The 15,716-nt window shown below is 35.0% G+C and overlaps 2 protein-coding genes across 3 annotated transcripts in view; one reads left to right on the top strand and one right to left on the bottom strand.

The window, feature by feature from the left end:
• The window catches only part of LOC120428812 (opsin, ultraviolet-sensitive), a 306,492-nt gene that overhangs the window by 140,799 nt on the left and 149,977 nt on the right, over positions 1-15,716 (bottom strand). The gene's annotated exons all lie outside the window — the stretch shown is intronic.
• The window catches only part of LOC120429619 (putative carbonic anhydrase 3), a 60,442-nt gene continuing 49,865 nt past the window's right edge, over positions 5,140-15,716 (top strand). The window contains 2 exon segments of the mRNA XM_039594650.2: positions 5,140-5,438; positions 10,860-11,132. Coding sequence (XP_039450584.2) covers positions 11,069-11,132 — 64 coding nt within the window. The 5' untranslated portion in view covers positions 5,140-5,438; positions 10,860-11,068.

The raw sequence follows: 15,716 nt of genomic DNA, 5'->3' as shown, positions 1-15,716 counted from the left end.
GGAATCCCTACCGGAACAGCTGAGAAAATCTCCTCACATTTCCCACGCTGCCGCAACCCACCGGAAAGCTAGGCGCTTGCAATGTCAGCAAAACATTGTTGATGTTGATGTTGGTGATGCTAATGACGCGTCTGATCAACAAGAAATGACCTTGCTCTCCGGCTCTTCTCGGTCCGGCGCAGGATACACAAACCGATATCCCTTTAATCCTGGGATCCTAAGTCTGGGTTGTGGTTTCGGGTGTCACTCGACGGGTTGTCAATTTACGCCGAGGAAGGATATTTGAATATGGAAATCACATGACGATGGTGGGGGTGGAGTCGTTGCGTTCGATAGATGGTAAGAAGTACAGGCAAGTTCAAGTACGCACTCGGAGTGGCACAAGTCAATGTCATGTTACGAACATATGCTATCGATTTGCATTCCTAATTGATATCGAGAAAGGGCTCAACGTTCGAGTGATTACGTGACCAAACTTATCCAATCGTTTAGAAGTGGGGAGGTCCCTTGGGAAGTGTTTAGGATTTCCCTTCCCCCTAACCCCTCTCTTCATAACTTGTTGAGTCCTGACTTAAATTATGTTAATCGTTTGATGGTGGGAATCAGCGAGCAGCTAACTTTTGATTCAACAACGTTTTACATAAGTAATTGAAGCACACTTTTGGGACTTTGGGAGTTGTGCAACCGCGGGCGGTGCTGCCACTCGTAACGACAATAAACTGACGACCGCCCACGAAGGACGTTGCGTTCTATTTGGGGAGTAACTTTTAATCGCCCTTGTGGGGATTCTCGGAAAATTCCGGGAAGGTAGATCTTTTCTCTAGCATACCGTGGAGTTAGCTTACCCAGGTTGGGTAATGAGTTTGTTGTGGTTTCGATTGATGTTGTGAATAATTGAAGGGATTATGACTTGATTTTACATAAATGATAAATTTAGCGCTAAGTACACTGCTTATTTTGTTTGTCTATCTAATGATTCAATAATACTTCTAAGTTTATCGTAGAGTTTTGCTCTATTATATTATGAATTGGGTCCTAAAATGAAGCTTAGATTGCTGATATTATTGTTTACAGCGATAAAGCTTATTTTTCTGAGTACAATGAACCTTTGTACGACCACAAAGAGTTTAAAATGGATTTTTAAATCAATTTTGAAAAATTAACCTCGCGGTCCTTCTTGACAGAAAAGTTCCTACTTGACAGCTCGTTCCAAGGGGACCATAGTTGATCCATCGAAAAAATGTTGTCTAGTCAAAAAAAAATTTTGCATTAAAATGAAAAAAAGTGATCAGAAATTGTTTTTAATCGTGTTTTTTACCGTTGTACATAAAAATTTACATAGGGCTTTAGTACCCAATTTATCATTATTGATAGAATCTGTTTTAACATTTTGTTAATGCAAATAAAGTTAAACAAATATAAGAAAGATTAAAAGCAAACAAATAAGTAATTATTGCAACAACTAAAATTTTGTTACTGTAGATGCAAAAAGTTGTAACATTGTTATACACAGTGAGAAACTGATAAAAGAAAAAATACCTATATGCTGTTCGCATTCAAAAAGTAAAGCTCTGCGATTGAAGCTTTTCGCCTCCTTCGTTTGCTTGCACACAACAAGCAGCAAAGTTGGATGCAAGCAGCCGGGTCTATCTCGCAGCAACTGCGCAGAGGCGTAGTAAAATATGGAACTTATTTTGTCATAATTCTAATTTTATTTAAATATCAGAATGGCTCAAACTTGACAAATCGTCGTCAAATTTGGCATGAATTTCAATATTAAATTAATATTTTAAAGCCAAGTCATAAAATCTTGAATAAATCGATTTTCTTTTGGAATTGTACCTTTAAAATTGAATTACATAGTCGAATTGTTTTTAACACATTAAAAATTATCATTAGTTTTCAAAAAATGAGTTTGCACAAAAAAATCCGTAAATTGCTCTTTACCATGGGACATAGGAATTTCATCAATATTCCAAATGAATTTAAAGAACCAATTCGTACTAAAAGTGTTAATGAATTCAGGAAAACTTATTTGTAATAAGTTGATTGCATTTACACTAAACATTTTAAAGTATTTAGAAGAAGAAAAACTTACAAATAACTTAATAACAAATTAAAAAAATTATTTTATGCAAAAAAATGCTATTTACATTTGTACAGTTACATGCTACTGTGAAAAAAATACAAAATATCAGAAAAGCTCTTAAAAATCCCGAGTGCTACGGGTATTTACAATCTGTGGTTCCAAAGCTACAAAATCTGGAGTTTTTTTTCTGAAAAGGTTCAATAAACCAAATTTACAGTTTTTGCTTTTTGGGTATTTCTTCAATCCCCTAACTCAAGGCGGTTTCAGAAACACCCAAAAAGCAAAAACTGGAAATTTGGTTTATTGGACCTTTAAAAAAACTCCAGAAATGCTAACAAGTGCCAAAATTAATTAAAAATAAAACATAATGCAATGTTTCGCATTGCCAGGGGGCAAAGAAATATTTTTTTCGTAAAATTCAAATTTTTCATGGAAATTTATGTGCAATCAACTAAAACCAATTTTCAATGCATTCCTCTGCGTTTAAAATAATGTTAAACATGTTTGGGCTATATTTAAAATCTTTTGAATCTTGTTGAATTTTCCACGCAAAGCTTTTTTTTTCGCAAAAAAAAACAATTATCGTCAAATCTTATATTTTGTTTAAACTTATGATTGCATGCATAATGCATTTTTGATATGTTGAAATTTTGGCAAGTGATTTAAATTTTTGTTAACCATTCGAAATTTAAATTTAGTTTTCCTCAGTCACCATTCATCACAATTTGGCTTAATATATTCGTCTTTGATAAAGATTCAGGACTTTTTCTATGAGATGTTTCATTTTTATTTGCATCCTGATCTCAAGATAATTTCAAAATGAAATTTAATTCAAATTTAATGCAGCTCTAGTTTTTGTTATGCTTCTGTGATTTGATTTTTTATATTTTGCGTTTTATTTTTTTTTCACAGTTTTTTTGTGCGTTCATGGGCCACATGATATTTGTTTATTTGAATGAGATCGGCAGTTTAAATACAATCACAGGGTTTCTATTTCTTAGCCTTTTCTTAATTTTTATGTCCATATAATTTGCATTGAAAACACAAATTTGAAGTTGCAGTTATTAACAATAACATTAATTTTGTGTACAAATCCGTAAAAAGTTTAAATGTATGCAAATTTACTAAGCTAATCTCAAATAATTGAACTTTAAGGTGAAGCCGTTGATCATTTTCGGAGAAAATTGATCATCACTATAAAATATTCTGTATTAAATTCATTTTTTCGAATTTCAGCACCAAAATGAATCAGCATGTGCCGGTTGTTGCCTTCTTGAAGCCACTGAAGTAATTTTTGATCTAAAGCAATTGTGTTTCAAAATTTATATAATTTTGTGGTACAATCATTTACGTCCTAGTTGGCAATCATTGATTAATGACGATTTCCATAACTTTACAAAGAATGGGATAATCGTTACCAAAAGGAATCAGCATATGTAGGGCACTATTCTAAACAACTGGTTGAAGGAATTTTGTCAAAATATTGAAAGCAACGCAAAATTTTATCTTTCAACGAAAAATCATGACAATGATGGAAGTCTTCACGTTAAATGTTAAGAAAAGTCTGGCAGCCAAATTTGAAATAATGAAAAAAAAAACAAATAAATAGTTCTAATATTAATAAACAAAGGAACTAACAATCAACCTTTTTGATTATAAATTATCGTCTGACCTCAAAATAAGTTCGAGATATCCTGTGAGTTTTAATAATAAAAATGAGAAAATATAATGAAAACGTTCATTATATATAACCAAAACACACCAAAATGAACCGTTGATTCGGTTAAAATCCAAAATTAATAAAAGTGACTTACGGTTGAGCATAAACCCAACCAATAACACTTTTTTGTAGTATATTTGTATACTCAATGAGCCCAGAAACATTTTTCAAAAGAGAAATCATCAAAACAATGATTTCAATATTGAAAGCATTGCGGTTTTTAGGAAAGAGGGTGCAAAATTTTTTCAAAAAATTTCCAATCATTTTGCGTGCTTGAGGAAAAATGTTCCCTACATCATTTCCCATAATTAATGATATGATTTGAACCATACATCATGTCCAGGTGTACGTATACGTAAAACAAAACAAAATCAAATTAGGCGAAATTATGTCCCTTAAGAAAAATGTTCTAAAACATCAAAAGATGATTACCTTAATTTTTCCCGACCAAAGATTTTCGTTCACCCCGCAAATCAAGGGGATGTTCCTTTCATATGCATTAAATAGTTTTCTTGCTATTTCTAAAAAAATAGTACCCCCCTAAAAAAGACCCCGTGATACAAATCAAAAAACCTATTTTTGGATTTTGTTAGAAAAAAGGAAGAAAAATCTGTCAAACAAAACAAATCTGTTTCATAGGCTCAACTTGAAAACGGATTTATTCATCAACTAAATGTTTTAGTGATTTCTTTTCAAAGATATTTTTTTACTTTAACATAAATTGAACATATCCCACTTTATGTTAGACTTTTGAAAATTAGAAGTAATAGCAATAGGAACTTTCGACTGTCAAATGTTAAAATAAAACAGGTGGCATAATTCCTCGTATACAACATACCTTTAAAACATTTTTATGCATAGATGTATATTGTGTAAAAAGGTTAAATGAAAAAAATAATAATTTTGTTATGAATTGAACTAACATTCCGTTCACGTTCAATAAAACGCTCAATCATCATCGCTCTCATCACTGCTCGAGAACCCACAAAAACCTCGACAAACAGAAAACCGAACAAAAGCGCGGTGATTTTCTTCCTCGCGAGAGCTCAACCACCCAACAGCTGATCCAACCACGAGAGAATCCACTTCAGCAGCAGCCTGGTTGTCGGAGGAAAAGGTGGTGGTGGTGGTGGTGGGTTCAACTGACCACGAGAGAGAGATAGCACGCAAACAAACCCCCCGCTCCCTGCCTCACCACCGCAACTCTTTGTCTTCTTCAAGTGGTGGGTAACGCTTTCTCTCTCTCTCTCTGCATCCCACCCGCTCAAACAGTTAGCTGGTGGTGGGTAAAACTCGCCAGTTAACTCAACGGTCACTGCGATGGATGACGAGGTGTGAACGGACTTGGTCGTTCAGCTTGGTCAGCTTGGCAAGCAGCCTCTCAGTGCCGGTCATTCTGTCCCCGCGGCTGGATCGTCGTGGTCTCCGTCCCTTGCAGTGCTGAGTGGGTTGTTTCTGGTTTGTCCCGTGGGTTGGTTCTAGGGGTTCTTTATCAACGGCTATTCCCAGTGGAGTGTCAGTTCCCAACTGGACGCGATCGTGGACGGTACTCGGTGAAGGAAGAAAATAAAATTGACGGTTCCGGAAAATATCTGGGGATTTCTTAGTAGGTTCTTATTAGTGAAGAGTGTAAGTTCCTGAAAAAGTTAACAAAAACATCCGAGTGTTGTGACCAAACGAGGAAGCTTCTTGGGCCGTCGCGTAACATTACGGCTTGAGCTCAAGACTTTGAGTATTGTTGGCAAGCGCGCGCATTTTTTTTTCGCTTGGGCTTCAACTTGGCAAAGAGAGCATTGGTAATGAGGTGAAAATTGCGGTGGTCAGTTTGATGTGGCGGCGGTGGCCGGTCTTTTTGACGAACCTACCGGTTCGTCGATTGTTCCGTGGTGTTGTGAGTGTTCCGTGCCGACGGCGATGGGTTAGGCTGGTTCGATTTTTGCCTTAAATTGTGTCCGAGTTGATTTCATCAAAAAAATAAAAATTCTGAAAAAAATACTTGCTGGTGCAATCATGGAAAGTCAAACGATTTTTTTTTGCATTTTTAAAGGAATTTAAAATTCTAAATCACTTAAGAATAGTTTAGGGGCATACTTAAGCTCGAGAACCAAAACGAAGACAACAAAAAAAAATGTTTTTCGTGATTTGATTATCTGGATTGTAATTTTATGAACTACTGTTTTGCCTTAAATTTATGTTACTTTATTATTTATCTTTGCAAATCCATGATTTTAAGTCCTTCTTTCTCATTAATTCTTTAAAAAATGATTAAGGCTATATGATTAATTGTTTTTGGAAACATTATTTAAAATGCGATCAAAAGTAAACATTGAAAGTTATTCTTTATTATGGAAATTCAAATCAAATTTGAAAAAAGGCAAAAATGTTAGTTGTTAAAATATAGTTAGTTTGAAAGCTCTACTAACACTAAGCATGATTTTTTTCTGGTTATTTCTCGTCAGGTACTGTAAGAATTGTATTCTCTTTCAGGCAGTGTTGAAAAGCCGACGACTATGATTAAATTAGCGATTAATCGCTGCCTGTAACACCTAACGAATAAGACTGCTGAGAATAGTCTTGATTCTCAAATTGCCACGACTAGTTGTCATTCGTCAAGAGTGCACCCAGAACTGGGCATCGGCATAAGAGAGAATAAAAAGCACGATTCGGTAGTAAAATGGTACTGTGTGCGGACTGAGAGGAAAAATCCCGAAATTACCGAGAGTACTTTACTCATGGGTTCATCTTCAAAAAAAGTTCATCTATCAAAAAAAAGTACCGATACCGAGACTCGAACCCAAGACCTTCGGTATATTGAACCGTGCCTTTGCCGTATGGGCCACCGCGGTTCGGTGACAAAGTGGCGGTAATGTGTCCATATAAGCCACTCAATAGGATGAACTGTTCCAATGAACGAATGAACACGCGAGAGGACTATACTCTCGCAAAATAGCACTTTTCTCACGTTTCTTTTCGTGAGGACTATCCTCTAGTTCTTTAACTTTGGGTGTATGGGTAATTCTCCACCAACTCACACGAAATCGGAAAAAGTTGCCTCGAACCCTCTTCGATTTTCGTGAAACTTTGCTCGAAGGGGTAATTTAGGTCCCTGGTCACGAATCCGAGGTCCATTTTTCGATATCTCGAGACGGTGGGGCGGTACGACCCCTTTCATTTTTCTGGTTTTTTACTAAGACACGTTTTTCTGTGATTTGTAGCTTGCAACCGTGAAGAGATAGAAATTTGGTGTCAATAGGACTTTTGTGTAAAATTAGACGCCCGATTTGATGGCGTACTCAAAATTCCGAAAAAACGTATTTTTCATAAAAAAAAGTTAAAAAATAGTTTTAAAATCGCTGCCATTTCCCGTTACTCAACTGTCAAAAATCGTGAGAGAAATTTAATGTCCTTTTCGAATCTGAAATAACCCAGAAGGGCCATTTTTTCATTTAGAACAAAAAATTTCATTTTAAAATTACGTGTTTTTTCTAACTTTGCAGGGTTACATTTTAGAGTGTAACAATGTTCTACAATGTTGTAGAGCAGATAAAAACAAAAATTTTGATATATACACATAAAGGGGTTTGCATGTATTCTTCACGAGTTATATGAATTTTAATAAAGTTTTTTGAAAGAGTTATAATTTTGACCATTTTTGACAAGTTTTTTTTTTGAATTTTTAACCCCAGAAACTCAATCGTGTTCTTTTGAAAGTATTTGTTTCGGAAAGTTCAGCTAATTTTGCATAAGAATGACCCCTTGGGCGATTGTTGTGGTCATATTTATATCGTGATTCGATTACCTGAAGTTTTGATTATTTTTTAAGTGAAATTTTTCCGAGGCCTTCGGATAATCGAGACTGGACTGTATGTGGTAATTATAATCATAGCAATGAACAATGGCCCACATCGCAAAATTAAGTGGAAAATTGATTTTCCGAAGCTTTAGTGTCTTCAAAAGAGTTGTTGCAAATGAAAAGGGGCAAATTTTGGTTTGGTTGAAAATTAGGGTGATTTTGAAAATCTAGCTTTTTAGGATTATTTTTGGATTTTTATTGTCTTCCAGAAAGTTGTTGGGCTTGCCAATCCAAACAACTTTACGAAGACGGCAAATTTTTTTTAACGTGACAATTCAGGATAAGTTTAAGCGAAAAGTGAGATGTATATGTTTTTCCATGTAATTTTGCCTGCTGAATCTGAATCTGCCCTCAAAGTTAAGCATTGAATGAAAATTTTACATGGAAACTCAATATATGGCAAATAAAAATCTCAAAAATAACCCTGAAAAGATAGATTTTCAAATCACCTTAATTGTGAACCACCCTAATTTTCAACCAAACCAAAAGTTGCCCCTTTTCATTTACAACAACTCTTTTGAAGACACTAAAGCTGATTTTATTTTTCAAAGTGTTTTTTTTATTTTCGGGAAATATACGCTTTCTAATCAAACACCTATCTTCGTCATATGAAGAGTTTGATGCTCGATTAAAGCTCCAAAAATACTATTTAGGCTATGAACTTACCAGCAACAGCACCGCCTCAAGTAAGCACGCAAATTTATGCCATTTATTGGCCATAAAGATCAAATTTAATGCGCTTTTGATCATAATTTCTATTTTGCAAGACCATTTATCATCATTTTGGTGGCACATACATCCACACGCAAGATGAGAGGTTAAATGCTTAAGGAAAGTCGCCATCAATATCTTTTCACTTGCGCTAACGATTTCAAAGCGCTTAAGATATAAAATTGCTTCCAACTACCGGCAAAATGTTCTTTTAAACATTAGTTAGTTACTCACTTGAAAAATAATCCCAAAACATGTAAATAACTCGCAAGCGCCATAAAAAAACAAATGCGCCAAGTTTTTTGACGTTTGAATTTTTGACGACCCATTCCAATCGAAGGCTGAAGAAAACCGAGCGAGAAGCAAAGGCAAATAAAGAACAAAGGGTGGCCACTCCAACAGGCGCTGCTGGTGGTGTTTCGTGAGTGTTCGCTTATAATTTCATCAATTTTGGCAACACTAAGCTGAAAAAAGGAAAATGGACGTGGCCGAAAGCACTCGACTGATTGGAATGCATTTGGGAAATATAAATAATAATATAACTTTTAATAAAAGTGAAAATAAACAGAAATGTTCACAAAAAGTTGCTCTTATTTCAAGGAACACTCCAGATTATCCAGCATCATTCAAACATGACCGCTTATTAGGCTTAAAATGGGTTTATTTCCCCTATACGAGGAATTTAAATAAGGCCGTTGCAATTAGAAATTGGATAAAGCAATAAGGAGGCTTGTTTTTTTTTCTTTTAAAAATCATCATAATTTTAATGAAAATTTCCTAAAAGTGTCTACGTGGTTTATGGATGGTCCCAATTGGGTCTGACTTTATCTGTTATAGGAAAAACTTTTTATTTGATGTTCAATTGACCAAAAAATTAATAGGTTTATCGATAACATAAGCATTTTAGTCGCTCAGTAATCATTTTTTTCTTTATTTATTTCATTTATGTTTTCATTTTTTTTTGAGTTTTTCACATTATCATTTTGACTTTTTGTCGCACATCTGACAACCATACCTTGGCCTAAGAAGCTAATTTCAAAAATTAAAATAAAGATTTGTTACAAGTAAAAATATTCCCAACCCCTTGAAAAAACACGATTTGAAAAATAGACCCAAAACCGCAATCTCGAACCAACCTAAATTTTCGCGCGCGCTTTTCTTCCCCCCTTTGAGAAGGTGGCGAAGGCGTATGTAAGTGAAGCAGCAAGAAGCTTTTTTTTCGCGGCAATTCCCAGGTGTGCTGCCTGAGGTGAGTGAGCCAGTGAAAGTGAAAAAGTTTTTCTTGCTGGTGCGATTTTAATTGCAGCAGGAAGGGGGACGCAGGAGGCTTGGGATCGTGACAGTGACTGTGGCTGGATAATTGGCCTTTTATTGATTTCGCTGCACAATTTGCCTGACCAGGGTGTACTTTTTTTTATTGTTGCTTCTGTTGTCATTGGTGGTGCAGCTGAGCGCCACACGTGCAATTTGCGCGTTGTTGATGTTGTGAAACATGGGTTTATATCGGACACGGTTATGTTTCAGTGTGGGATACCGCACTTTGATTACTATTGTGATGGAAAGTGAGTCTCTTTTAATTTTTTTGAAGGAAAACTGATTTGAAAAGATATAATTAAAAAACCTACATCCAATATTGATAAACTATCATTTTCAGAAACAAACAGATGCTGAATTGTCACACAGTCGATTAACACGACATGGAACTACAACTTTGCATAGCATTTAAATAATCAATAACTCATGCAAGCTTTGGCCAGAGGATGCTCATAAGTACAGACCCCGTTTGTCAAACAAGGACTTATTATTCTCACGTGTGTAACTGGGAAAATTAAAACACTGTTGTATGCATTTGAAATCGATATCGCAATGTTTGCACTTGTACCAGTCCTTTATGGATGAACCGATGATGCAAAATGACAGGAGTTCTAGAGAAAATATTCTAAAATTTAGGGCAAATTAAAAAAAAAACTTGAAAACCCCTTTTTTGGTTTTGACATTTTCTCAATATTTTTGTTTGAATTTTACGAAGATTTCCACTTTTGAATTTAAAATCAGATTAATCTTATGTGCATTCACTTTTTGTCCAAGTCAGAGAGATTCATCTCTTTGGGAGTATGCAACATTTATTTTTGGTGAGAAAGTACGTTTAAAAAATAACGACGTTTCTCGTAACATTCAGTTTATCTGATGTTTATCTTATTGTTGATTCCTTTTTCCCTCAACCTTGAACTCTTATGTGCTCCCTAACCTCAATTGCAACAAATTGTCCGCATCAAGCCGCCAACCCGCGGGCAACTGACCTCGTCAATTATCCCCTATCGCCACTTACGCGCCAAAGTGGTCAAGATCACCCAAAGTGCCACATCCGGCGGCGTTCGACACGGCACAAATTGCTCGCCACGTTCTGTACTCTCCTCTTTAAAGATTCTAGCGAAGAAGCTTGAATTTTGGACGATCACCATCTAGAACAGCTCGTTTGATTACAGGCCGGAAGTTGACCGTGTCGGGTTTATTGCAAAAAAAAAGTGACATTTTCAACTGTCCCCCGGTGCTAGCATAGAGGCGAAAAAGTTTCCAAAATTTGGCTGTGGTGTGATAAGTGAGTGTGAATCAGAGAGAGATCAGAATTTGGAAGAGCAGAGGAAGAGCTAACCAGATCAACAGCCAGAAGCTACAGCTACAGCAGCAGGTCGAGATGAGCAAACCGGCGGCCAAAAGTGGCAATTTTATGCTAATAGCATCAATTGTGATATTATCAGGTAATTTTTCAATTTAGCACTAGCGGGTATCGCCGGATCGGCGCGCATGGGAGGAAAATTGGGATGATTCTGGTGATTTTGTTAGGTGAACTTGTGAACATGCATTTTGTTAGGTGAACTTGTGAACATGCATTTTGTTTCTAGATTAGGATTCATTCTTATTCTAGGCTAGCTTTCATTAAAAAACAATGTATTTTTAATTGGAGGTAATACCTTCATCATGTTTTAAATTTCCAAGACATCAATTTATTTATCATTTCAGTATTTTATTAATTTATTTGATAAAATTTATTAATGAGATCCGATTTTAATACAAAATAAAATTGATATACATAGAATAAATCAATTCCTGTAATCGTGAAATATGTTCATGAATTTGAGAACCACGAAAGAATGTATGCATGAGTATGGTGCGTGAATATATTTCTTCGTGGTTCTCAAATTCATGAATACAATTCATGATTCATGAATTTTCCCGCTCAACCAAAAATGGGTCAATAGAGGAGAAAAGCAACTCGCGACAAAATTTTGAGGCTAGGAATTTTGACAGGTATGATTTTCATAAAGTATTCGCCTCCTTTTCTCTCCCACAAAAAATCTGGGAACGAGCTAGCTGTCAAACTAGGCCAAAATGTTAAAGTCACTCACAAAATGAACTTTGAGTGATTTGAGTTCATTTCTGACGTCACGATTTTCTCCTCTATTGCCGGAATTGTAAAGATTTCTTTGTCGATGTTTTAAATACCGTCATTAGGTCTGTGGGATGGGATTGGGCCATAGCAAATTCTTCATTTTTGTATGATGACGTGACCCCCAGACCCAATGTCACTTCTGATGACGGTATCTTTTTATTTACAAAAACTCAATTTTACAAAACTCTTATTTTCTATAATTGATGAATTTTTAAATGTGTTTTAGAGGACAAAAAAATAGCGACTATAGTATGGTCAGTTTAGCCGACTGGTATTTATGAAACAAATTGTTTGAGCAATTCCAGCTCAAATCCGGATTTTTCTGGTACTTTTGTACCCAAGCCTCTCCGATTTCAATGGAACTTTGTTATTCTAGGCCTATATAAGTCATTTTTTGTGTTTATGGAGCCAATTGTACTCAAAAATAACATTTGAGAGGGGCGTCAGTTATTTAAATATCTGGAAGCCAAAGACAAAGACAAACTTGTAGGCAATTGGACGGGCTTTCTGAAAAAAATACACTGAAAAAAATACACGCCGCTTCTATGAGAGTTTTTGATTTTTAAGGTTGAAAAGTTAAATTTTAAGGTGATGGCACGATTTTTTATGCAGGATGGTATGTCCCTCCTAAAAAAACATACAAAAATCATTTACTAAAACTATTTTTTTTAAGTGGTCTACGTCAAAATTTTTAAAAACCGATAGTGGGAATCGATTTCCCAGACAATTTTTTCATAAAAGTCTCCATGTTGACCATTGTCCTTTGTCGAATTCGTGTGAAGATACAGCGGCTTTAAAAATAAAAATTATGAAAAAATAGATGGCACGACTTTTTATGCAGGATGGTATGTCCTTCCTTAAAAACTACAAACAAACTTGTTGGAAATTGGACGGGCTTTTTGGTAAAAAATATTTACGATACTGAAAAATCAAGTCTGTCATATAGAAATTGTCAAAAACCACCAAAAAACCAATTTTGTCAACTTTTTTATTTTTAAAACCACTGTATCTTAACACGGATTGGACAAAGAACAATGGTCAATATGGAGACTTTTATGTAAAATTGTCTGGGAAATCGATTACCATTATTGGTGTTTAAAAATGTAGACGTTTAGATCACTTTTCAAAATATCAGTTTTAGTAAATGATTTTTGTAGTTTTTTAGGAAGGACATACCATCCTGCATTTTTCGTAAGTCTTTTTTAACATTTCAGGCCATTTGCTAAAAAAATTTAACGAAAAAAAAATCGTTTTTATCACCTTGAAATTCAACTTTTAAACTTAAAAATCAAAAAATCTCATAGAATTGGAGTGTATTTTTATTTCAGTTCATTTTTTTCAGTAAGCTCGTCAAATATCTCACAAGTTTGTCTTTGATCACTTTTTGACCATGGCTTTGAGATACAGTAATTTATAAATTAAAAAAATACAAAAATATTCAAATAACTTGAGCCCTTCTCAACAGTTATTTTCGAGAACAATTTGCTGCATACACACAAAAATGGAAAATATAGGCCTAGGATAACATGTCTACAAAATTTCATTGAAATCGGAGAGGGTCGGGTACAAAAGTACCATAAAAATTCCTGATTTGAGCTGGAACTGCTCGTATGGTCCATTAGGGTGTAATATGGTTGTATGGAAAAAAAATAAAGTTGTCCAAATTTGGCAAGCAACTTTTTGATTCATTATAGGGTCCCTAACAACTCCCCAAAGTTTGGGAACGATTGGCCTAGTCCTCACTTTGCGCAAAGCAATTCAATTTTCCATACAAATTTGTATGGGAAAAATCATATTCTTGAATTTTGATACTTGAAAAATTTACATTTCACGCTATATCAAACCCGTATTCATATTCTGATGCTCTGGAATGTGCTCTACAACTTTCCCCAAGAGAGTATGGTGCTAACTTGCCCCTATAAAAAGATACAGCGTCCTCAAAACTCGTCTAAAACGCGATTTTCGATCAAAAAACACGTTTTAGACGAGTTTCGAACACGCTATATCTTTGTATAGGAGCAAGTTAGCACCATACTCTCTTGGGAAAAGTTGTAGAGCGCATACCAGAGCATCCGAATATGAGTCCGGTTTTGATATAGCATGAACCGTGGATTTGATAAATATCAATATAAAAAAAATGTTTCCCAATACAAATTTATATGGGAAATTGAATCGCTTTGCGCAAAGTGAGGACTAAACCAATCGATCCCAAACTTTGGGGATTTGTTGAGGACCACAAAAGGAACTGAAAAAGTGCTTTGCTGGAAAATCGATTTTGATATTACACCATAATGGTCCATATAATTGACAAACTAATGATGAAAAATGGCTTCTTTGGGCATATCAAAGGAACCAAAAAAGTTTCAGCCGGATTAAAAAATACAAAAAAAATCGAATTATCGAAATATCAGAGAATTGCTCAGTAACTAAAAATATCATTTTTCGAAAGTTGATATTCATATTTTTAAAATTTTCAAATAAACTCCATTATTTAAATAGGCTGTAATATAGAATATTTGAACTTTTTAAAATGTTAATAGTGATTCCAATTTTTTTTATTTGTGATGCAAAATGGCTTCATGGGGCATACCGAAGGCACCAAAAAAGTTTCAGCCGACTTAAAATTAATATTGGAAAAACGATTCCGTAGAAAATTGCTCTATTAAAAAATACCAAAAACTGAAATTTTCTACAAAAATTAAACAAAAAAAAGCCTTGCATGATAATTGTTTTGGTCATAGGGCCCTTAAAAGTTAAATTTGAAATGTATTAATTCTGGCGTTTTCGTTGAGAACTACCCACATGGAAAAATGTTTTTTTGAAATGTATGATAATAACAGCATTTAGTTTATATCAAAAACATGAAATGTAGAAAAAAAATAGTTATTGGTTATTTTCAATGTGAAAAATAATACAAATGTGCAATATTCTGTTCTTTTCATTAAAATACATTTCCAGGATTTTATATGAAATGGATAATTTTTTTGATCATTTCAATATTAAGGCTTGCTTTATTTTTGTTGATTTAAATAGCAACAATTAAATCTTTAGAGTGATTTCTGAAAAACTCCAGAATTACTCAGCGTTGCTATCGATCGTTGTTTTTCTCACTGGGAAATTAGCCGTCCTTTTATGTCTGTTCCCATTCGCATGTGCAAATCTGCGAATATATTGAATTTGTCGGCGGATCAGGAAATTGCATTATTCGCTGTCTCCCTCCCACTCTATCGTCACTTGTTGGCAGTTTCACGTCACTTTAGGCCAGTCAGGCAGCCAGTCAGTCGGTTATCAAACCAAGCGCCAAAAAAAAAATCCGTCGACTGCGGCTAGTCTAGGGCTTGAAATATATCAGCCAGTACATAGATGTATCACAGACAAACAGACATGATAGTACAGTTTTTTTAGAGTGGTCCCAACAAAGTTTTAAAATGTCTTAAACTAGAAAAAGTCTGCGATGATATTTAAGCACTCCAAAAACCGTTGCCTTTAAATTTTGTTTATCTGTGATTTTTCGTTCGTTCAAACACGCCAAAACCAGTTGAACATACTGCTGCAGTCATCGCGGTCGTGCCTCAACGTACTGGTACGCCAGTTGTTGATTAATCCAATCAATTACTCGGCCCATGTAGCAATCGGACTCGTTTGGGATTCGTACGGGTTAGAAGCTTGTCCAGAGGTGACATCCCGACAATCATCGGGATATGGTTGAATTTGGGTAGAGCAATTAAAAGTGGGTTTTCTTTTATATAAAAATATAAAAAATAGTAATAAAAGCAGTGTAGATATAGGAACTGTCTGATGCGATGGTGCTTACGGTGCTTTCAATCTTGATAACACCTTTTCGTAGAAAATGCAATAATTCACCACCATTGGCCAAATAGATCACCTCAAA

This window comes from Culex pipiens, chromosome 3 (genome assembly GCF_016801865.2).
Source record: "Culex pipiens pallens isolate TS chromosome 3, TS_CPP_V2, whole genome shotgun sequence".
Lineage (NCBI taxonomy): Eukaryota > Metazoa > Arthropoda > Insecta > Diptera > Culicidae > Culex > Culex pipiens.
This window is presented reverse-complemented; position numbering and strand designations above follow the sequence as displayed.